Genomic DNA, 21,835 nt, shown 5'->3' on the forward strand with positions numbered 1-21,835 from the left:
TCTCCATTCGTTTAAAAGTCATTTTCATTTCTCATATCCAAAAAGATAAGATAATCATGAACAACTCACTATAAATTTTCTTCTGAAAAAGCCATTTAAGCTGAGGATGTAGCTCAGCAGTAGGGCACTTGCCCGGCATGTGCAAGGCCCTGGATTTGATTCCTAGCACCAGAAGATGACAGAAACAAAACTAATCAAAAGCCATTTATTTAAAAAAAATATTTTGAGCTAAAGACATGATATTTATTAATAAGTAATTGTTTATTTAATAAGTTTGACAGCTCCATATTTCAGTTGATTTGTTGGCTGTGAACTTGCTGATCTGTCAGAATTGGCTAGTTTCCTTGGTGAAATGCGGATTTCTAGTAAATGGTCACTTTGCCATAAGGTGATTGCATTCTGTATATCAGCAAGTATGCACCTCTGTACTTCCTGGAGGCAGAGGAGCAACTTAGCGTTAGGATGTGTACTGTCATGTGGCAGAAATTGTACCTTATTTGGGTTATAGGAACACATCATCAAGATGCAGAAGCAAAAAATGCAGCTGCCACCGCAGCCTCCACCACCACAGGCCCAGCCTGGACCTCAGCCACCAGCGCAGGTGCAAGTGCAGCCCCCGCAGCCCCCGCAGCAGCAGAGCCCCCAGCTCACCACGGTCACGGCCCCCCGACCTGGGGCTTTGCTTACGGGCACCACAGTAGCCAATCTTCAGGTGGCTCGGCTTGTAAGTTCTGGTAGATATGTTTGTTTTCCAAAAGCAGCAGCACTTCTCCATTTTAGTTGGACACTATTACTTATTCCTGCACATATACATGTCCTGGTAGACTTAGAAGTGAAGCGTGACAGGTGCTCTTTCCCCAGGGACCTTTGTCTCCATTTTTCATCTTCAAAATGTAATTTTGGTTGTAGTATGTATGGTAGATAACCGGTGGTCCTGGCTGTGATCTTGGAAGGAAGAGAGGGAGGCCAGGGAACAAGGTACATGCAAGACCTGATTGGATTAACTAGTGAGGTGCAGAGAGGTTGGGGAGTAGAAGTAAGACCATGGCAGCCAGGCTGACGAACCATGGCTATTATGTGAACCCTCTCATTTGGCATTGGTCACTGGCAGGCAAAGAAGCCTGGCCAGCCTCATGATTCATTATTTTCTGCAGTATGTGGGCATTTCCCCCCCCTCCCCCCCCCCCCCAGTATCACTGCCACTTTGCAACTTTGTTATCAATCTGTATACAATTTTCATGGCTTGATGTATTGTTGAGAAATGTTGAAAATGATATATCTGAGTTTTTTGACTTTTCTTATTTCTATTGCTTAGACTCGGGTTCCCACTTCCCAGCTGCAGGCGCCAGGGCAAATGCAAGCGCAGGCCCCTCCGCCAGCGCAGGTGGCCTTGGCGAAGCCTCCGGTGGTGTCTGTCCCAGCAGCCGTGGTGTCCTCGCCTGGCGTCACAACCCTGCCCATGAACGTCGCAGGCATCAGCGTGGCGATTGGGCAGCCTCAGAAAGCAGCAGGTGCTTATCCCCACAGCCTGGCGTGCCCCGTTGGTCCTGACAGCCCTCTCCCCACCCTGAGGCCCATTGTCGTTTAGTGTAATCTCCCACAGTGATTTCTACGGTCTAGGTTTTGGCCCAAATTAGCATTTTGACCTTTTCTCACCCTTGAACTACAATCATGAAGCACACTTCTTGGGCTGGCATTGGCTATCTTAGTGCAGTTCCATGGCTCATCATTTCCTGTTAGAAGAGAGTCAGTTTTGGCAGCGCATTCCGTAAGCAGGGCCTCCCTGGGCCTGACAAAGTTTCAGCAGAGCGTGCTGTGAGCAGGGCCTCCCTGACAAAGTTACTCTTGCAGGGCAGACCGTTGTGGCCCAGCCTGTGCATGTCCAGCAGCTGCTGAAGCTCAAGCAGCAGGCTGTGCAGCAGCAGAAGGCTATCCAGCCACAAGTTGCCCAGGGCCAGACTGCCGTCCAGCAGAAGGTATGAGCCTCTATATAAGGTTTCACCTATGTGCATCTCTGTGCTGAGGAGGGGTCTTCAGCGGATGGCTATGTGGGGTCATAGGCCTCGCCACGGGTGACAGGACAGGCTTCAAGAGCAGAGCTACCTGTGGGTCAGCATTACTTGTCTTCTTTCCTTTGCTGGTTGTGGGGCTTGAACTTCTGGACCTGGGTGCTGTCCCTGTGTTCTTCACTTCAAGGCAAGTGCTCTTATTACTTGAACCACAGTGCCAGGTTTCTGGTAGTTAATTGGAGAGGAGTCTCATGGATGTTCCTGCCTAGGCTGGCTTTGAACTGTGATCCTCAGATCTCAGCCTCCTGAGTAGCTAGGACGACAGGTGTGAGCCACTGGTGCCCAGCTCTTTTTTACTTTTGAAATGAATCCTGTGTGAGATGATGATGGTCTGAGGCAGGAGCCCTCAGGCTGCCGGGGTCTGGCTCTGTTGAAGCTGCTTTCCAGGTGTGGAATTGAAGGGCTAGAGGGGTTCAGGGAAGCTGGGGCATTGTGCAGTGTTGGGGGTTCCCTGTGGCACCATCACCCAGTTTGTGTTGGTCCTTGCTTGTTGGGAGGATAGATGAGGAAGGGGCTGGTGTAAGGAAGGAGACTGGAAGAGCTGCAGCAGATGCTAGAGGGAGACTGCCGCGAGCCCACAGCCTCTCACTGCCCAGCTCTGCCTTTGTGGGTCCCTCCACAGCCTCTCACTGCCCAGCTCTGCCTTTGTGGGTCCCTCCACAGCCTCTCACTGCCCAGCTCTGCCTTTGTGGGTCCCTCCAGAGGCTTCTGCGCTTAGTGTCTTGTTGGGAACATAGAGCCCAGACCCCCTCAGCTTGCAGATGTGCAGATGGCCTCCTATTGGCACTCATTACAGGATACATGTGTGCTGTTCTCAGGACTGAAGTCAGTCTGTTTGGAGGCAGGTCTGACAGAGCAGAGGTGTTCATCCTCAGCCCCCTGTACTGCTCTCTGCTGAAGGTGGTGCTTGCTGCACTGCTATGGCGTGCGCATTCCTCACTCAGCTGAGTGTCGTTGTCATTGCCAAGGCTCCAGGAAAAGGAGCCCAGTGGCAGAGCTGGTGGCAACAGGCTGAGAGTGGCTTCTCAGTGCTCAAGCAGCATGCTAGATACCTGTCCTTTCTTTTAGTCATGGTCATATCATGTGAAAGACACAGCGGGGATCTGATAGAGCTGAAAGTGTGCTGATGCCTGGCACTAGCATGCTCTGGGGGCACACAGTAGGGCTGTCCTTGGGACTAAAGGAGGAGTGAGCACAAAAGGACACAGTGTCAGGAAGGGGAGATTCAGCCGGGGCTGATGTATCTGCTGCATCACAGCTGGCTAAGTGCCATTCTTATTTGGCACAGCTGATATGGGTCAAGTATAGTCACCACATCTTCCTCTGGGAGACACCACACAGCATGCCTTCCTGGCTCTGGAGTGCCTGGTCCTCAGGAGCACAGCGACCCTTGTAGATGCCCAGGCCACCTATGGTCACAGCAGGCAGCTGTGCCGTCTCCCAGGCCTGGTTCACAGCAGCCTTGGCTAATAGCTAAGCTGCTTTGTCATGTGCTCACAAAGCCATGGCTTCTGCAGCAAACACACAGCCATATAATACAGGTCTTTCTGAATATTGGTCTCATTCCCTGGGAGGAAAAAATGATAAACTTTTTTTAACACACAAAAGTGAAGCATGCAGGTTTTTATGGCTTGTATTAAGTGTTTTCTGGATGTCTGCCTAATTTTCCAAATCAGATTTGAGTGACTGGGTAAAATTCAGCCATTTGCAGTGACCAGCCCCTACCCTGGTAATCAAAATGGCAGGCAGCCTCTTGGCCACACCTGAGCTCATGCAACCCAGCTATCCGAGGAGCAGGCCTCCATGTCAGAGAAGACTGAACATGGTGGCAGAGGGGCTGACCAGGGCTCTTGGCTGAAGGGTGCAGGACCTCTGTCTGCAGGGAATGGGGTCATCTCTGCAAGGGGTCACTGCAGGCTCAGGGAAGAAGGGTAGAGCCCTGCTGAAAGCCTGGGTTGTCATCCACTGGTAATGTCTGGAAGGGTGTGAGGAAGGTATTAAAACATCCAGCTTTTCCCCCCTTTGGTGACATCAGAGTTTGAATTTAAGGCCTTGTGTTTGCTAGGCTGGTATAATACCACTGAGCCACACCTGTAGCTCTGATCCTCTCCCTTTGCTCTCCTTTCTTCAGCTAACTGCACAACAGATTGCTGCTCAGAGCCCACAGCAGAAGGTCGCATATGCTGCCCAACCAGCACTTAAAACCCAGTTTTTGACTACACCCATATCACAGGCCCAGAAACTGGCTGGGCCTCAGCAAGTACAGACCCAAATCCAGGTGAGCGGGAGTGGGGTTTGTATGTGCCATGCAGGCTGTGAATGGCAGGTTGGGTGCGGGGGGCTACTGGAAGCAGTGAGGGCTAAAGAGCAACATTGGAGCCCAGTCTAACCACAGGGTACGCCTGTGGTTCTAGCCTTTTCCTGCAGCCTTGACCTCCACAGAGTCCTTGGGTAACATGCCGGTAGCCCTGTGGCATGTAGGGCTGGCTTATGCTGTTGGTGCTGGCTGACCTTCTGGTCCTCAGGTATGTTTGTGAGTCACGGATGAGTCTGCACAGCTGACCACTTGGATGTGTTCAGGGATGTAAGGGGAGGCATTGCACCTCCAGCTGGTTTCTACAGCAACTATCCCAGTCAGACTACTTACAGGTGTGGCACCTGAGCATGTCTTTATCTGGCAAGTGGGAACGATGTTGGTCTCTAAGTGTTTGTGTTTCTGGGAACTGAGGAGTGTTCAGTATCTTTCGTTGATTTAGCAACTTTGAGATCCCGCTCTGGGAGGTGCCAGAGTTCAGCAGTCTGGACATTGGTTGTCCCAGTGACTTGTCAGTGCATGGATGCTCTTCTTACCTACTGGTGTGTAGATGTGGTCAGGTATGTAGGGGTGCTAGTCTTTGCCGTTCTGGCTGGAGTTCTGGCTAGGCAAGACAGCCTAAGACCTTTCTCAGATCATGGAGTTATATCTTCCCAGGTCACCTTCCAAGGTTGACTGAGTTTGCTCTCAGGTCTTTAATCATCCTGGAGTTAACCTTTGTGTGTAACATAAAAGAAAGGTTCAATTTAGTTTTTCCATGTGAATACTTTGTTCCTTTTAATACTGTGTATTAAAAACTGAGTTTTGAGGGTCTGCTCAGACTTTTCAGGCCCTGCCTTATGTTCATGCCCTGCCCAGTTCCATTACTTTGGCTTGATAAATGACACCTGGCCTCTGGCAGGCATATTTCTCTATTCCATCCTTTCTTAGGATTGTCCTCATTATTGGTGGCTCTTTACATTTTCATATTTAATTATAGAGTCAGTTGAGGAAGTTTATAGCCAAGTTCATTCACTGTTGGAATTGTTAGAATTGCATTGCTGTGATTAGCATTGACACTAGTATAAACCTAGCTTCTGATGCACCCATATAATATATCTTTGGTTACTTAAGCCTTCTCTAGTGTTTTTAAGTTTCTTTTTCATAAAGGTCTCATAAATTGTGTCAGGTTTCATAAATCAATTTATGTAATTGATATCAAGTAATACTTGAGTTGAGCTTTTATAGAGTATGTTTTTAAGTTTCCATCTTCTATTTGTGGCTGTTACATACACATTGATAATAATCTGTAGTCTTGCTGTTGATGATTATCATTTGAATAGTTTAAAGTCTTTCTTGGTGGATAATTAGAGGAAAGAGTATCACAGACTTTTCTGCATGGGCTGTCTTTGAACTGCAATCCTCAGATCTCAGCCTGTTGAATAGCTAGGATTGCAGGTGTGAGCCACCAGTGCCTGGTTGGCAGTATTTTGTTTGCCTGTTTGTTGTTTTGTTTTTTCAGACAAAGTCGTGCTATATGGCCCCAGGCTGCCCTTGAACTTACAGTTCTCCTATGGTCTGCCTCCCAAGTGCTGGCTGGGATTCTAGGTGTGCATAAACATCACGCCTGCCAGAGCATTTTTTATTAAAAGAGAAAACACTGTTTAGGGAACATGGCTTAAGTGGTACAGCACTTGTGAGGTTTGAGTTCAGTCCCCAATACTGCCAACACTTTTGTTTGTTTGTAACACAAGACCAGAAATAAGTTATGGGCGTCTAGTTAGGAGGTACTCAAGTAAGGAGTTCTACTTTTACCAGTGCCCCAAAGCTCACCTGAGATGGATTTTTAGTGTCTTAAGCTATTTGTTCACTTCAAAACTATAAAAGAACTGGGTGCTAGTGACTCACTCCAGTAATCCTAACTCCTCAGGAGATTGAGATCTAAGGATCATGGTTCAAAGCCAGCTTGGATATGACAGTATGTGAGACTCTGACCCCCATTAAACTACCAAAAAAACTGAAAGTGGAGCTTTGGCTCAAAGTGGCAGAGTGCTAGTCTTCAGCAAAAAGGTCAAGGACAAAGCCCAGGCTCTCAAGCCCCAGGGACACACACACGCACACACACACACTTGTAGGGTTGGGAATGTGTCTTAGTGGTAGAGTGCTTGCCTAGCATGAATGAAGCCCTGGGTTTGATTAAATACCACATAAGCAGAAAAAGTCAGAAGTGGTGCTGTGGCTCAAGTGGTAGAGTGCTAGCCTTGAGCACAAGAAGCTCAGGGACCGTGCCCAGGCCCAGAGTTCAGGCAAAGATTGATTCCCTTCTCCCCTGCTCCCCCACACCAAAAAAAAAAAGGAAAAGAGAAAAACTTCCTGACTCGTGTGTTTACTTCTCTGCTTTATCAAAGGTTGCAAAACTTCCACAAGTTGTCCAGCAACAAACACCAGTGGCCAGCATTCAGCAGGTTGCCTCTGCTTCTCAGCAGGTAGGATGTGGAAAGACATTGTGGCCTAAACAGACACATAGACTTTTTAATAAACTGGACGCTTATTTTGATAGCATTTCTGGTTTTTCATCCTGATTAAAGAATTACTTTTGATTTTCATAATGCATACAAAAGCATCAGCTCTGGGGAAGAAGCTGACATCCTTAACTATTTAGGGAACAAAGAACTGTCAACAGGGCATTCCAGTGGTCTGCCATGCTGACGCGCTGGCCCATTCCTCATTATGCGGGTACCTTTGGTGGTCCACTTTCCCCGGATTCCTGGGAGGGTAAACCTAAAGGAGGACTCTGCTTGCAGTGCAGAGCTGGGACAGATAGGCATGTTGACTGGAGGCAACGGGGCCCTGCCCCAAGGCTTTCTCCTGTTTTTATTTATAGTGCAAAATGTGCTATGTGGTATAACACCTTAAGTTTAAAGCAGTTTCTCCCTAACTTTTTACTTTGGTCAAGTGACACTAGCATATGATTTCAAGAAACGAAGTAAGGTTCAACCTGCCTCCTGACCCATCCCTGCCATTCTTCCCTGAACTTAATATAGCACTGCTTTGTTCCCTGCTCTGCTCTGTTAGAATCCAGAGTTGAGGTGGTCTGGTGGTTCTGTCAGAGCAGCATGCTTGCTGGCCAGTACTCTGGTGATATGTTCCCCTCATCCCCTTCAGGCTTCTCCGCAGACAGTGACCCTCACACAGGCAGCGACAGCAGGGCAGCAGGTGCAGGTGATCCCAGCGGTGACTGCCACAGCCCAGGTGGTGCAGCAGAAGCTCATACAGCAGCAGGTGGTGACCACAGCTTCAGCCCCACTTCAGACCCCTGGGGGTCCAAGCCCAGCACAGGTCCCAGCCAGCTCCGACAGCCCAAGCCAGCAGCCCAAGCTGCAGATGAGAGTTCCTGCCGTGAGATTAAAGACACCCACCAAGCCTCCGTGCCAGTAGGAAGGAAGGCAAGAGAGGCCTTTGCATGGAGAACACCACGCCATTTCTGGGTGCTGGGGTAGCACCCTGCAGGACAGACAGCACTCGGCAGCCACTGTCAGTGCAGAGTTGTGTGAGACTATCTTAACATGTGCGACGCTGCAGGAAGAATGGTCCTATCTGTGTTTGTGACAAGTTGAAAAAGTGACAATGGAGACGTTTCTTTCACCTTTCAGTTTTCCTCCAAGGCAGTGGTGCTTGTTTTGAAAGCCATGTAGAGTTTCTATTAGTACATAGTATTTAGCACTCTCCAGAAGCCATTGGGCATGTGCAGTGAAGTCATAAAATAGACTCTACTTGCTAAAACCTGGCCTCCGGCACTGTCTGCTGTGGTTTGGGTAGAAGACTCAGCCACCTCCTCAAGGAATGATCGCAGAAGATAACCTGAGACCAGTTTCTCGCTCCATAGGCACCACTGAGGATGTCCCCCCTCATAATGCATGGTTTAATTCCAACAGGAAATACTTAGTACTGATTCCCAGGTACACCTGGCGTGCCCCTGCTCACGTGGAAGGAACCTGTGATTGGATTTTCATTCCAAAGAATGGCCAGTGTGGCTTCTGGCCCTGCCACAGTGGTGGTAGCTTTCACTTGAAGGAGCTTTGGGTCCCATGCCATCTCTGTATGCCACACGTCTCCAGGGAACTTCTGTGAAACTTCTGGTGTGAGGCCCACGGTGGCACATCTTGTTGGGTTGCAGATGTCACACAATGTGTGGCAGTAAGACAACTCAGTGGGATCTGGGAGCAGGGTCACGGACCCCTTGCTGTAGCCCTGGCTTGGTCTGGAAAGCATTCTGTCCACGCATTCAGAGGGACCCTGTGGGGCCAGCACTCCAACTTCTGTTGCATGGTAGCAGCAAACCTGTGGTTCTGCGGGTCAGCTGGAGTGCTGCTGTCCAGCTGGGGCAGGCCTGAGTTGAGGGGGCGTCATGTGTACCTTTTAGGGTTGGGTAGGCCAACTGTGGCTCTTCCCCTTACTGCTGTCACTGAGGAGGTCAGCACCCAACAGCACACATCAGGCTTGTGCACCATCAGTGTCGTGCCACTGCAGCCGCGTCATTGTATCTGCTGTTCCCATTTCATCAAGTCCACACTACAGTATCTTCTGCCTCCGTGGCTTGTGTACGCCAGAATGTGGTGGCATTTTCTAACACTTACCCAAACTACCTTTTGAGTTACTGATTTGACATTTGGAAAAAAGCATAAGCCAAGTGTTGCAAAAACAGATTTGACATGTTATTTGTCAGCTGAGCACTGTCTGCTCACAGCAGGCCTTAGTCCTCTCCTGGTGTGTGCTGTACCAGGGAGCATGGTCTCCCCCACACTCTTCAGATCTGGCTCCCCGTGACAGCGTCTGCTTGTCAGTACTGTGCTCATCCTTCTTTGTTCCTCCCACCATGTTGGCAGCCTTTTCTTAGATGTCAAAAGCTGTATCACTTACTTCAGCAGGCCCTACATGGACTATCTGCCAAAGTTCTCTGCAAGTCTGGAAGAGCAGATTGGGACTTGGCCCCGAGCACACTTGGGATTGAGGCCTCCTACCCAAGCATCTCCTCTCACTCTGAAGTGTGCCTGCAGCAGGCTCCCATACACAATGCGAGCAGACTTGTTCGTACTGTCACTTGGTGATAGCAGCTCCCACCAACCTGAGTGATCTTCTTTCCTGCCTGCCTTCCTCTAAGGAAGTATGTGTGAGGTTTTCAGAACAGAACATAAATGCAGAATCTAGAACTGCAGACTAACTAATCCCGTGGCAAACAGGACCCAACTAGTCTTAAAGCAAGAGGAAGGCCAGACATTTCTAATGCTCCCTAGGGGTGAGGCAAGTGTGGGACAAGCAGATGCTGGACAGGCAAGGGCTTCCTTTGTGCGGTTGTTTTTGTTCACTTTGTAACGTTAGCTGTTGTGTTTCAGAATATAAGGAACAAGTCTGAATTGTAAATACTTTGTAAACACAAGCATTTGTACTTGAAGAGTAGGATTTTAAAGGGTACTGATGTGTCCTACCAAATGAAAGGCATAATAAAGTACCCCCTTTTTATACTTCTTTTGTGTTATCTGTAATAAGAGTAGTAGTATTTAAGTTAAAATAAGACTGTGAGCTGAGCCACAGGCTGGTGGCTCACGCCTGTTATCCTAGTTACTCAGGAGGTTGGGATCTGAGGATTGCAGTTCATAGCCATCCTGGATAGGAAGGTCCTGTGAGACTTATCTCCGATGAACCACTAAAAAACTGAAGTGGAGCTGTGGCTCAAAGTAGTAGGGAGTTAGTTTGTCTTGCTGGCTTTGAACCACAACACTCAGACCTGTCTCCTGAGTAGCTAGGATTACAGGCAGGCCTGAGCCACCTGCTTGCTTTGAAGTCAAAGTTGGCTGCTCAGATGGGAAGCCGATCAATGCGTGCCCTATAGGAAGTCAGAGTCCTGGAGGTGGGAAGGGCATGGAGTGCTGTGGGCCTGACCTGGAGGGGGGTGGGAAGGGCAGGGGCGCTAGCCCACATCTAGGGCTAGTGGGAATTTTCCAGATGGTTAGGAGGAAGGGGAAGTCAGGGACTGAGGCAGGAGAATGTCTGGAGCCCTCCCCAAATCCAGGTTCCCAGAGGCAGCCTTGCACCTACTGAGACCTGTTCTTGCAGCTCTTCCGCTCAAAGAAAGGGGTAAGAGTGGGGGTTGGGGGGAGAGTCGTGTGAGTTTGGGGGCAGCTGGAGGCACCTCCAGTAGATGTCCGTCTGTCTGTTCTGGAGCCATAGGTACCTAAGAACATGGCAGAGGGCTCTGCCGCCAACATTTTTCTGTACTGTCTTCATACAAACAAAATTAGTTCCTCTTTAAAAAAAAACAAAAAAACTTTAATACATAAAAAAAGCCTTCTAACAAATGGAGATGATCAGTGACAGTCTCTTCATCCCATCAATATGAGGGTTGTAGGGCAGAACATGACACCTGTGATGTGAATCACAAAGCACTGCTGACTGCGGACACCTGCTACTATGAAAAGATCTTTGATGTCAGTCTCCCCATACTTTCCAACTGTCCTATCCAGGCTTCAGCCTCATCGGAGTTTATTTCCAGAGACCAATGGGACCCGAGGCCACACAAATCCCATGACGCTTGCAGGCCTGAGCTGAGGTCCAGGCTGTGCCCTACACAAAGGAAACTGGCGGGAAAGGGGCCGTCCACACTGGCTGCTTCCTCAGAAGTTTCTTCTCACACAGCATCCAGTGCTCAGGACAGATAGCAGTTAACCAGCAGCAGGGTCCCTCCGGTTCCCCAAGTCCCCTGCCTAGACCAACTTGGACTTTTGCTCTTCCTGCAGGAGGTAGAAGAAGTGTTAGTACCTGTCCAGGCTGTCTGCAGGGCCCAGCCTAGCATCAAGGAAAAGCAAGAGTGAGCTCAGGCTCACTGAAGAACTCTCTATGGCTTTAAGCGGGCACTGGAGGACACACATCCTCAGGATGAGTCCTGACATCTACTCAAGTCCCTGAGGCTCAGCTGTCCCAGGCCCAGTAGCCCTCACCTTGACAGTCCTCTCCAATTGGGACAGGGCTTCCTGATACCGAGGAACCAGCGGCTGCAACAGCTCATTGGGGACCTCATTGCAAGTCAGCTCAGGCACCCCAGCTTTTGCCAGCATGCGGAGGAACTTCTTCTCCTGTAAGGAAAGGTTTTCACATGCCAGTTGCAGCCCCCCTAGCACCAGCGATCTCCCCTAGACTCCACTGAGACCCACAAAGCCTCACCTGTACTTTCAGGAGCAGGGTGAAGGCCTGTCCAGTTTTTCCAGCTCGAGCTGTTCTCCCAACTCTGAAATCAAGCACAGCTGTCTCCAGACAGTGGCCCTGACCCTTCAGAGACCTCACAGGACAGCTCTTTGCTGGCCACACATGGAGCTCTTGGGAGTGTACAAGCCCCGAGTCCCAGAAGCACTGTGCCACTCTCACCTGTGCACGTAGGTCCTCAGGTACTGGGGCGCATCGTAGTTGACCACCAGCTCCACACCCTGCACATCAATGCCTCGGGCAGTGGCGTCTGTGCTGATGAGGCTGATGGAACACAGCTCTGAGGACTCTGCTAACCAGAAGTGTTGCACCCCACTTAAGCCCACCCTTCCTCAGAGAAAGCAAGAAGCTCCAGGCCTTGAGCCATAGAGTTGGGCACAGGAGGCCAATTTCTGGAAGCAATCACCCTTCAGAGAGCCCCACTCCTCTATACAGCAGACTCTGCCCCTGCCCGAGTACTCACAGCTGGATCTTGCCCTGCTCAAACTGCTTCAGTATCTTCTTCCTCTGGCTGGGTCCGTAGCAGGAGGAAAACTCAGCCACACTTACACCTCCAAAAGCTTGTACTAGCAGGAAAAGCCTGGGAGAGAAGACGGAGCTAGGTGGTGCCAGGGTCCCAGTCTGCCTCGGCATACATGCCCTAACCTAGCTTACCTATGGGCATTCTCTCGGGAATTGGTGAAGCAGAGGGTCCTGGACACGTCCGTCCTAAGGACCAGGTGCAGGACTGCAAGTGGCTTGGAGCTAAGTCTGCAAGGCACGTAGTGGTGCTGTGGGGAGTAGAAGGGGTGAGGCAGGAGGCTGGGGCCTGGGCACCAGCCGGAGCCCCGTGGGGAAGGTGTACTCAACTGACCTGGAGCCCCGTGGGGAAGGCATACTTCCCCTTGGAGTCCCCGTCCATTGTCATTTCCCCATCGTTGGTGCCCCTCTGAACCACGCCTGTAGAGAAAAGCCGAGGCCGATAGAGGCCAAGCCGCTGCAGTTTCTCAGGATTCTGTGTTAGGGTGGCTGAGAATAACAACTTCTGCAGAGGCATCTGAGGGTAGCAGGTGCTGGAAGACAAGGGGAGTGCTGGCAGGAGGGGGCTTCCAGTGCTGTCCTGACTTGCAGGACAACTTCTGTCAGCACAGCATGTGTTCAGGCACAGACAGGATACCTCTGGGCAGTTACAGCTTGGGGCTGCCTTCTCTGGAGCAGGGCACAGGGGTCTGCAGGGCCCTTGCTGTGGAAAGCTGCTGCCACCACCCGCGGCAGCCAGGACTGGTGCATGCTGTCGATCATTCGGTCAGCCTCATCAATCACCTTTAGAAGGCAGGAGCCAGTTAGCTGGGACACTTGCTGAGGCTGGGTCAGCTCAGGGAACAGGCTCCCAGGGTAGGTTACCAGGAAGCGGAGCTGCTGGAGGCTGAATCCTGGAGTCTGATCAATGTGGTCCACCAGGCGGCCAGGTGTGGCCACCACAATGTCAGCCAGGCAGCGGTAGCCATCTGCTCTGCAAATCAGAACAACAGAAAGAAGCTGCTTCCAGGGCTTTCTAATAAGCACTACCTGTACCACACACAACACTTCAGCTCACTCTGACCCCAGGAATCCAGCAAGCACACACAGGGCGCCTCTGGAGGAGCCCACCACTGGCACACGTACATCTTTTGGACAAGGCTCTCTTGTTCTTTAGCCAGCGACTTCTGTCCGGTAACCAGGGCAACACGGAGAGGTGTGGTGTCTGTGTAAATGTTGAACACTTTGCTCACCTACAAGAGGTCTCTGTCACTGGCCAAGGTTAAGTGCTGGCCCTACCTTGAACTCTAGTGTAAGTCACTCAGGGACTGAGGTCCACATGTGCCCAGTGGGGTGGCTGGGCACTCCATACTTGGAAGTACGGTTGATATACCTGCTGGGCCAATTCTTTGGTGGGCAGCACAACCAGGGCACGGACGTGGCAAACCACACGATGCAACAGGGCCTGTAGGGAGGGTGGGAAAGAGGGCCATCTGCATAAGTAGGGGTGGCTCTCTGCTTCCTCAGTGGGCAGAGAAGGGGACCCTAGCGCTCACCTGTACAACCGGGATGACAAAGGCCAGAGTCTTCCCACTGCCAGTTGGGGCAGAAACACAGAGGTCGCTGGGCTGGTAACCCCCTCTTCCCACCAAAAACCCACTGGCTGCGTTCTCTAGAAGGGCTGGAATCACAGCTGCCTGGACTGGACAACAGCGGGGAAGAGATGGGCCTGGTCAGCTTTACAGCAGGACCAGCCCTACCTCAGGGACCCATTTGCCCAAGGACAGCACCATGGGCACAAGGAGGGCCTGGCTTGGGAAGCCCAAGTGTTTACACCAGGAGCTCAAGCTGCAGGACACCAAGGTACACCCGATGTTTCATATGGCAGGGACTTCTGCCCCATGGCCAGCAGCCTGGAAGAGGCTGCTCTAGGAGTGAGTGTTCCCTGCCTGGCTGCCAGGGGCTGGAGCACCTGGAAAGTAGGAGGAGATGCCATGTGCCCTCAGCTGTTTCTGCAGGTCAGGGTGCACCTCAGGAATGGCCTCCAGTGGAGTAAGATCCTCGGTGACGTTCTTCCTGACACAGCTCGGCTCAGCCAGCCACAGTGGCAGGAAAGGCTGGACCTAACCCCAGAAGACAAGAGAGACCAAGAGAATTCTGCCAGTGAGAGGAGCAAAGCAGGCAAGAGCCACAAAAGTCAAGCAAAGAGGCCGGCGGCCCTAAAAGGCCCTGACCAGTCTGACTTCAATCCTCCACACGTCCAATTTCCACCCCACTTTTCAAATGACATCAACTCAAACAAGTGTGGCGGCAGAAGGCAGCAGACCCACCCAGAGCACACCACAGGCACCCCAGCACCCCAGAATGAAGCTCCGCTGCAGCAACGCTGTTGGTAGCAGTTGTGCTGCCTGCTGCCTGGCTGGACGCCGGTCCCGGCCTGGTGGTCCCCCAGACCCCCGCTCCCAGGGCGCTCTGCCAAGCCTTCTCCCGCCGCTGCCGGCGCCCGGGTGCTAAGTGAAGATGACGCGGAGCCCTCTCGCCGTTCCCTCCCCAGCGGCGCTCACCTTGGGCGTCTTGCTCCTGGCGAAGCCTCCCAGGACCGGGCCGGGTCCCGGAAGTCCAGGCGTCCCCTTCAGGGACCGCCCGTCGAGGGCCGCCGGGGCCTCGTGGCGCTCGCAGCGCGCCCGCGGCGCCGTCTCGCCGTCACCTGCGAGGCAGCCGGGGCCCGGTGGGGCGTCATCCCAACCTGAGCCGGCCGGCCCGCCCGCGCCGGCGCCCTCGCCGTCCGCTCTCCGCCGCTTCGGCCGGGGCGCGTCCGGGCTCCCCGGCTCCAAGCCGTCTACCCGCCGCGGCCGCCGCCGAGGCCGCCGCCGCCGCCGGGCCGCGGCCTCCGGGGTCCCCGCGGCAGTCTCGGGGTCCGGCTCGGGTTCCTGCCGCTGGCGCTGGCGCTCGCGGGCCCGGCACTGCAGCCGCTCGAGCAGCGCACGGGCCCCGCGGTGCTGCCCGGCCTCCGCCTCGGCCTCCGGCTGCCCGGCGCCGAGGCCCGAGTACCGGGCGACGTGAAACAGCGCCATGCGCACGGGCGAGGCGAGCGGCCGGACCGTCGCGGGCGCGCCGGATGACGTCATGGGCGCGCCGGGATGACGCCGCGGGCGCGCCGGACCAGGCAGGCGGCAGCATGGAGCCGGCGCGGGAGCCGGCCGCGGCGGGCGCGCGTCCGGACCTGGGCGGCCTGCTGCGGGCGGTGCTGGCGAGCCGCGGCCAGGCCAACTCTGTGTTTGATATCCTGGCCGTACTGCAGGTGCGCGGGCCGCGGCGCTCGGGCGCCCCGGGGCCTCCTCTCCCGAGGCCGGAGGCCGAGTTGAGGCCGGGCTGGGAGAGGTGGCGCGGGCCGCTGGTCACCCGGTCTGGCCTCTCTTTGCAGTCTGAGGACCCGGAGGAGATCCAGGAAGCCGTACGCACGTGCGGCAGACTATTTGGGGCCCTGCTGGAGCGGAGAGAACTGTTCGTGGGCCAGCTGCCCTCTGAGGACACGGTCCGGGCAGGTGAGGGTCCCGCGGGAGGCGGGAGGCGGGAGGCGGTGGGAGGACACGCCGGGTTCTCTGGGGGAGAGACGGGATGTCCGTGTCCGCACGCGTGAATGCCATCGAGGGGTAACTTCTCCCAGTGCGCTTTGTGCCACACTCGAAGGCTCACTTGCTACGGGTTGTGTGTTCAGTCTGCGACACGTCCAGGCCCCGGGGCAGTGTGAGGAGAGGGGACCGGGGGTGGGGGCAACGTAGGAGGGCACCTGGTGCCTGTTTTCAGGGCTTAGGGAATATCTGGTAACCGTAGGGGTCTCGGGGCTGGTTCCCATGTGTGGAGGTTGGAAGCCCCGCCTGGCCTATGTGAGTGTCAGGTCAGATGGCCCCCAACTGTTCTCTTCAGGGTCCCAGGGAGCCGTGTGTAAGTATAAGGTGTGGATGAGACACCGCTATCACAGCTGCTGTAATCGCCTGCAGGAGCTGCTTGCCCATCCGGCGTTCCAGGTCAAGGTAAGGTTCCAGGTCACTTTTGTCTGTCTCCTCTCCAACTCTAGAGTTTTCCACAAAGCGGAGGCGGCAGACAGCAGGAGAGGGGGTGCCACGGCCTGTCCTCACATGAGGCTGTTAAGCTTTTTGGTGCCATCCTGCTGCCCCTGGAGGTGTAGTGTTTGTAATTGTGGTTCTAGAACTGTCCTGAGCCCTGCTTTGCATGGGTCACTGTTCTGGTTCCCATGCCTGGGTCTTTAAAGGCTCAGTGTGTGAAGTTGACAGTGTCATTCCCGGGACAGAGTGTCAAGGGAACGGTCACGTAGCTCCATGCCCAGATGCCTTTGCATCATGGTGTCCTCGCCCCTTCTCATGGTTGGGACTTGCAAGCCCAGACCATGAGTGGAGACAGTATGGAGCAAGACATGGCAGGGTTGGTTTTTTCTTTCTGCTTCATAGCCTAATCCTGGGCCTGATTGTAAGGGTTCCCCAGACTGAGGTGTGCTGGGGGCCCGAGGAGGGTTACCTGGAGGGGAAGTGTCATGGTCTCTCCATTCCCACGCTTCACAGGAGCAGGCCCTCAGGGTGCTCATGACGTTTGTGCAGCTGGAAGGAGCAAAGCCCTTGGAGAAGGCCCAGTGGGAGGGCCACTACCTGTTCCCCCACAGTCTCTTCAGGGTGAGCCCCCAGAGCACTGCTCCATGCATACAAGATGGGTTCTGGGAGTGAGCTGCCTGAGCTGGTGTCTGGGGGATGGCATGCTCTGGCATGCTCTGGCTTCTTGCCTTGGGGGCCGAGGGACACTGACTCCTGTAGGTCTCTTGAAGGTGGGGGGGGGGTTCCTTGGCAGTGGAAAGAGGGAGTATGTGGCCAGACCCTTGGTGGTGGTGGCTCAATAGGGCCCTGGCACCAGGTGCTGCAAGGGGGAGAAGGTCCTCACTGCACCCCTGCCCCCAGGTAGTGGTGGGAGGCCTCCTCTCCTCCGAGGAGGACCAGAGTCTGCTCATCTCCCAGTTCTGCCAGTACTTGGAACATGATGACATCCGTTACCACACAATGCAGGCGGCTGCGGCCACCACAGCCAAGGTCACCACCCAGCAGCCCGAGGTGAGCAGCTAGTCCGTCTCCTGCCCGGTGGCACCTCAGGAAGGCAGGTGAGTGGTACTCAGTCCAGGTTTCCTGCAGGCATCTCTCACCTTCTGGAACAATGCGTTCACACTGTTGTCTGCTGTAAGCCTGCCCTCCCAGGATGGCGAGGCCACCAACTTCTATGTGAAACACACAGGTAATCGTCCTGGGCCAAGCCCAGAGAGGGTGTACAGAGCACTGACCAGGTCTGACAGCCTGGCTGCTTTGCCTCTCTCTGGCATGCTGGGAAACATTTCTCATTTATCCTTACAGAGCTGTCCAATAAGTGGAAGGTCACTCATCTGAAGGTGAGATACTTCTGGAGGCTTAGTTGGCTTTCCTGGGGCACAGCATCCTCTTCCTGGGTAGAAAGAGGCCCAGTGAGGTAGGCTGTGATATGTGTCTGGTCACTTTATCACTAGCTTTGGGCTTGAGCCCCTATGCCCTCTGTGCCTACAGGGATGTCCTTGCCGTTTGTACCAAGGCTTCTTAGCCTGCAGGCCCAGGTCTGGTGCTGCCAGTCTGGCCTGCGGCTCCAGACTCTGTGTATGGATGGGCAGAGGACAGGCAGGCCCCCGACGCCACCCCTGGGCTGGGGAGGGGGAACGTATGGTTCAGTGGAGCTAGTGCAGCACTCTCTCATTGCAGGAGCATAGGAAGGCCTTCCAGGCAATGTGGCTCTGCTTCCTCAAGCACAAGGTAGGGTAATGGGCCTGGGGGGCTGAGGTCTTAAAGTGGGCAGCCACCTGTACCCTGACTTCCTGTGATCTTCCCAGCTGCCTCTCAGCCTGTACAAGAAGGTGCTCGTGGTTATGCATGACTCCATCTTGCCTCACCTGGCCCAACCCACCCTCATGATTGACTTCCTTACTAGTGCTTGTGATGTGGGTGAGTTCACACACACGGTCACGCCTCTTAACCTCCTAATCAGCTTGAGGCCATGTAGATGGCCCAATGAGCAGGGGCCTCCAGCTTTACAGCTGAGGGCACTGTCGCAGTGGCTGTCTTTCCAGGCCATGGGAGTGGTTAGGGTGGGAACAGTGGGCCTGAAGCTACCAGTCAAGCGTCATATCTCTGTGTGTCTGCAGGGGGTGCCATCAGCCTCCTGGCCTTGAACGGACTTTTTATCCTGATCCACAAACACAACCTGTGAGTGTCGGTCTGGGCTGAGCTTCCTGGCCCTGGGCCTCCAGTCCTTCTGGCCTCCCTCCCTGGGGGACTTGCTCCCCAGAGGACGGTGAGGGTGCTCGGGAGTCCGGGGCCTGCCCAGGAGACTTCGGGGCAGGACAGAAAGGGGAGGAGGAGGAGCTGAAGCGCTGATTTGCTGGGGCTTTGGTCTGTCCTCCTTCCTGGTCCCCATGTGGTCCCCATGCCCCCTGTCTCAGGGAGTACCCTGATTTCTACCGGAAGCTCTATGGCCTTCTGGATCCATCCATCTTCCACGTCAAGTATCGAGCCCGCTTCTTCCATCTAGCTGACCTCTTCTTGTCATCCTCGTAAGTGTTGGGAGAACCCATCAGGCTTCAGAAAAGCATAGGAGGCCGGGGCCACGCAGGCTGCTGCAGGGCTTCTCCATGGGACGGCAGCCTTGGCTGCGGTGGGGCCTGGAAACTTCACACCCTGTCGCCCCGTCCAGCCATCTCCCTGCCTACCTGGTGGCTGCCTTCGCCAAGCGCCTTGCCCACCTTGCTCTGACGGCACCTCCCGAGGCCCTCCTCATGGTCCTGCCCTTCATTTGCAACCTGCTGCGCAGACACCCTGCCTGCCGAGTCCTGGTGCACCGCCCGCAAGGCCTGGGTGAGTCCAGCCCCAGGGCTGACCCCACTCCAGAGAGCACCAGTACAGGCTACAGACATCCCCCCCGCCACACACACACACACCGGGGCTGACCCTACTCCAGAGAGCACCAGTACAGGCTGCAGACACACTCACACACACACACACACACACACACACACCGGGGCTGACCCCACTCCAGAGAGCACCAGTACAGGCTGCAGACACACACACACACACACACACACACACACACACACACACACACACACACACACACACACACACACACACACACACACACACCGGGGCTGACTCCACTCCAGAGAACACACACTCACACACACACACACACACCGGGGCTGACCCCACTCCAGAGAGCACCAGTACAGGCTACAGACACACACACACACACACACACACACACACACCGGGGCTGACCCCACTCCAGAGAGCACCAGTACAGGCTGCAGACACACACACACACACACGCACGCACACACACACACACACACACACACACACACACACACACACACACACACACACACCGGGGCTGACTCCACTCCAGAGAACACACACACACCGGGGCTGACTCCACTCCAGAGAGCACCAGTACAGGCTGCAGACACACACACACACACACACACACCGGGGCTGACTCCACTCCAGAGAACACACACACACCGGGGCTGACCCTACTCCAGAGAGCACCAGTACAGGCTGCAGACACACACACACACACACACACACCGGGGCTGACCCCACTCCAGAGAGCACCAGTACAGGCTACAGACACCCCCCCGCCACACACACACACACCGGGGCTGACCCTACTCCAGAGAGCACCAGTACAGGCTGCAGACACACTCACACACACACACACACACACACACACACCGGGGCTGACCCCACTCCAGAGAGCACCAGTACAGGCTACAGACATCCCCCCCGCCACACACACACACACCGGGGCTGACCCTACTCCAGAGAGCACCAGTACAGGCTGCAGACACACACACACACACACCGGGGCTGACCCCACTCCAGAGAGCACCAGTACAGGCTGCAGACACACACACACACACACACACACACACACACACACACACACACACACACACACACACACACACACACACACACACACACACACACACACACACACACACACACACACACACACACACACACACACACACACCCTGGGGCTGACTCCACTCCAGAGAACACATACTCACACACTCACACACACACCGGGGCTGACCCCACTCCAGAGAACACACACTCACACACTCACACACACACCGGGGCTGACTCCACTCCAGAGAACACACACTCACACACACACACACACACCGGGGCTGACCCCACTCCAGAGAGCACCAGTACAGGCTACAGACACCCCCCCCACACACACACACACACCGGGGCTGACTCCACTCCAGAGAGCACCAGTACAGGCTACAGACACCCCCCCGCCACACACACACACACCGGGGCTGACCCCACTCCAGAGAGCACCAGTACAGGCTACAGACACCCCCCCGCCACACACACACACACCGGGGCTGACTCCACTCCAGAGAGCACCAGTACAGGCTGCAGACGCACACACACACACACACACACCCCAAATCCTGACACAGCGGGGGCTGACCTGGGCAGCAGACTCTGCACCTGCCATGTCCTGGTGTGGAGCCTGGTGAGTACGGCCAGGAAGACCCTGCCAGGCAGGACACCTGGCAGTGCCCCGTAGAGAGCAGCCGGCACATGGGGCCTGGATCTTGTTCCTAGAGCTGGATGCTGACCCCTATGACCCCATGGAGGAGGATCCAGCCAAGAGCCAGGCACTGGAGAGCTGCCTATGGGAGCTGCAGGTGAGCTGCTGGCTCCATGCTTCGGATGGGCTCTGGTAGCCCCAAGCCACCCCTGAATTTGCCACTCCGTCTCTGACAAGAACTGCATTACCACAGTGCTACCCATGCTGGTTTGGCTCCCAGGGAGCCCTGTTTGATCCTATCAGCACGTCCATTCAACCCCCCTACCCCCCCACCCCCCCTACCCTGCCCCCAGCAGTGGGAGGTCTGTGCGTCTGGCTGGGGTTGCATGGCACAGGGGCTGTGGCCCTTGTGGATGGTCCCCATGTCCTGTCCCTCAGACGCTCCAGCAGCATTACCACCCAGAGGTGTCCAAAGCTGCCAGTGTCATCAACCAGGTTCTGTCTGTCCCTGAGGTCAGCATCGCCCCGCTCCTGGAGCTCACTGCCTATGAGGTACTGGGGTTGGTGCAGGGGCTGGGTAGGGCTGTGGTAGGGTGGGACTGTGGAGTGCAAGCCCAGGACCATGGGTCCCTTACAGATCTTTGAGCGGGACCTGAAGAAGAAGGGGCCGGAGTCGGTACCCCTGGAGTTCATCCCCGCCCAGGGCCTGCTAGGCCGGCAGGACGACCTCTGCGCCCAGCTCTTCACGCTCAGCTGACCCCAGCCACCACTCCATCCCCACCAATAAATGGCTTCTATAGAAGAGTGTCTCGGAGAGAGAGGGCCTTGGGAGGGTCTGGTTTTCGCAAGCCCGTCTGTAGCCCTGTGAGGCAGGAAGGGGCTGCGTGGGTCTTCGGCTTTCCCTGCAGCTGTGTGGGCCTGGGGCTCCTCACTGAGTCCGCGTGGCCTGGTGCAGGCAGGGAGGCAGGCCCTGGAGGATCACTTGAGCCCAGCCTGGGAAGCGCCCAGTCCTAACTAACTAAATTCCAGGCACTGCTGGTGTGTTCTGCAAGGCCCCGAGGTGCCCCTTTGTTGGTGGAAT

At 54.8% G+C, this 21,835-nt stretch overlaps 3 protein-coding genes across 15 annotated transcripts in view; 2 read left to right on the plus strand and 1 right to left on the minus strand.

Annotated features, from left to right (window-relative positions):
- LOC138819927 (E1A-binding protein p400-like) overlaps positions 1-9,884 on the plus strand; it is a 112,420-nt gene extending 102,536 nt beyond the window's left edge. For all 13 annotated transcript variants that reach the window (XM_070011521.1, XM_070011520.1, XM_070011524.1 and 10 more), the window contains 6 exons: positions 509-724; positions 1,316-1,511; positions 1,852-1,976; positions 4,201-4,347; positions 6,771-6,848; positions 7,528-9,884. In XM_070011521.1, the coding sequence (XP_069867622.1) occupies positions 509-724; positions 1,316-1,511; positions 1,852-1,976; positions 4,201-4,347; positions 6,771-6,848; positions 7,528-7,800 (1,035 nt within the window). In that variant the 3' untranslated portion in view covers positions 7,801-9,884. The remainder of the gene's footprint in view (positions 1-508; positions 725-1,315; positions 1,512-1,851; positions 1,977-4,200; positions 4,348-6,770; positions 6,849-7,527) is intronic.
- Positions 9,885-10,667: 783 nt separating this feature from the next.
- LOC138819926 (ATP-dependent RNA helicase DDX51-like) lies at positions 10,668-15,199 on the minus strand. Its single transcript, XM_070011519.1, has 14 exons — positions 14,682-15,199; positions 14,090-14,240; positions 13,674-13,819; positions 13,511-13,582; positions 13,264-13,370; positions 13,003-13,111; positions 12,776-12,921; positions 12,473-12,671; positions 12,274-12,389; positions 12,083-12,199; positions 11,782-11,883; positions 11,581-11,644; positions 11,358-11,492; positions 10,668-11,150 (listed from the first exon to the last, which is right to left on the minus strand). Exons 1-14 carry the CDS (start codon positions 15,189-15,191, stop codon positions 11,124-11,126), a joined length of 2,001 nt encoding a protein of 666 aa, XP_069867620.1. The 5' UTR covers positions 15,192-15,199; the 3' UTR covers positions 10,668-11,123.
- An 83-nt stretch (positions 15,200-15,282) lies between these two features.
- Positions 15,283-21,541, plus strand: LOC138819932 (nucleolar complex protein 4 homolog). The gene is made up of 15 exons (XM_070011546.1): positions 15,283-15,418; positions 15,542-15,662; positions 16,045-16,151; positions 16,698-16,805; positions 17,085-17,234; positions 17,313-17,412; positions 17,529-17,563; positions 17,904-17,954; positions 18,032-18,143; positions 18,344-18,404; positions 18,641-18,751; positions 18,892-19,052; positions 20,829-20,911; positions 21,193-21,306; positions 21,392-21,541. The coding sequence occupies exons 1-15, from the start codon at positions 15,296-15,298 to the stop codon at positions 21,509-21,511; spliced, it is 1,557 nt and encodes a 518-aa protein (XP_069867647.1). The 5' UTR covers positions 15,283-15,295; the 3' UTR covers positions 21,512-21,541.
- The last annotated feature ends 294 nt before the right edge of the window (positions 21,542-21,835 follow it).

Source organism: Dipodomys merriami, unplaced genomic scaffold (assembly GCF_024711535.1).
Source record: "Dipodomys merriami isolate MVZ:Mamm:240054 unplaced genomic scaffold, mDipMer1.0.p SCAF_827, whole genome shotgun sequence".
In the NCBI taxonomy this organism is placed as follows: Eukaryota; Metazoa; Chordata; class Mammalia; order Rodentia; family Heteromyidae; genus Dipodomys; species Dipodomys merriami.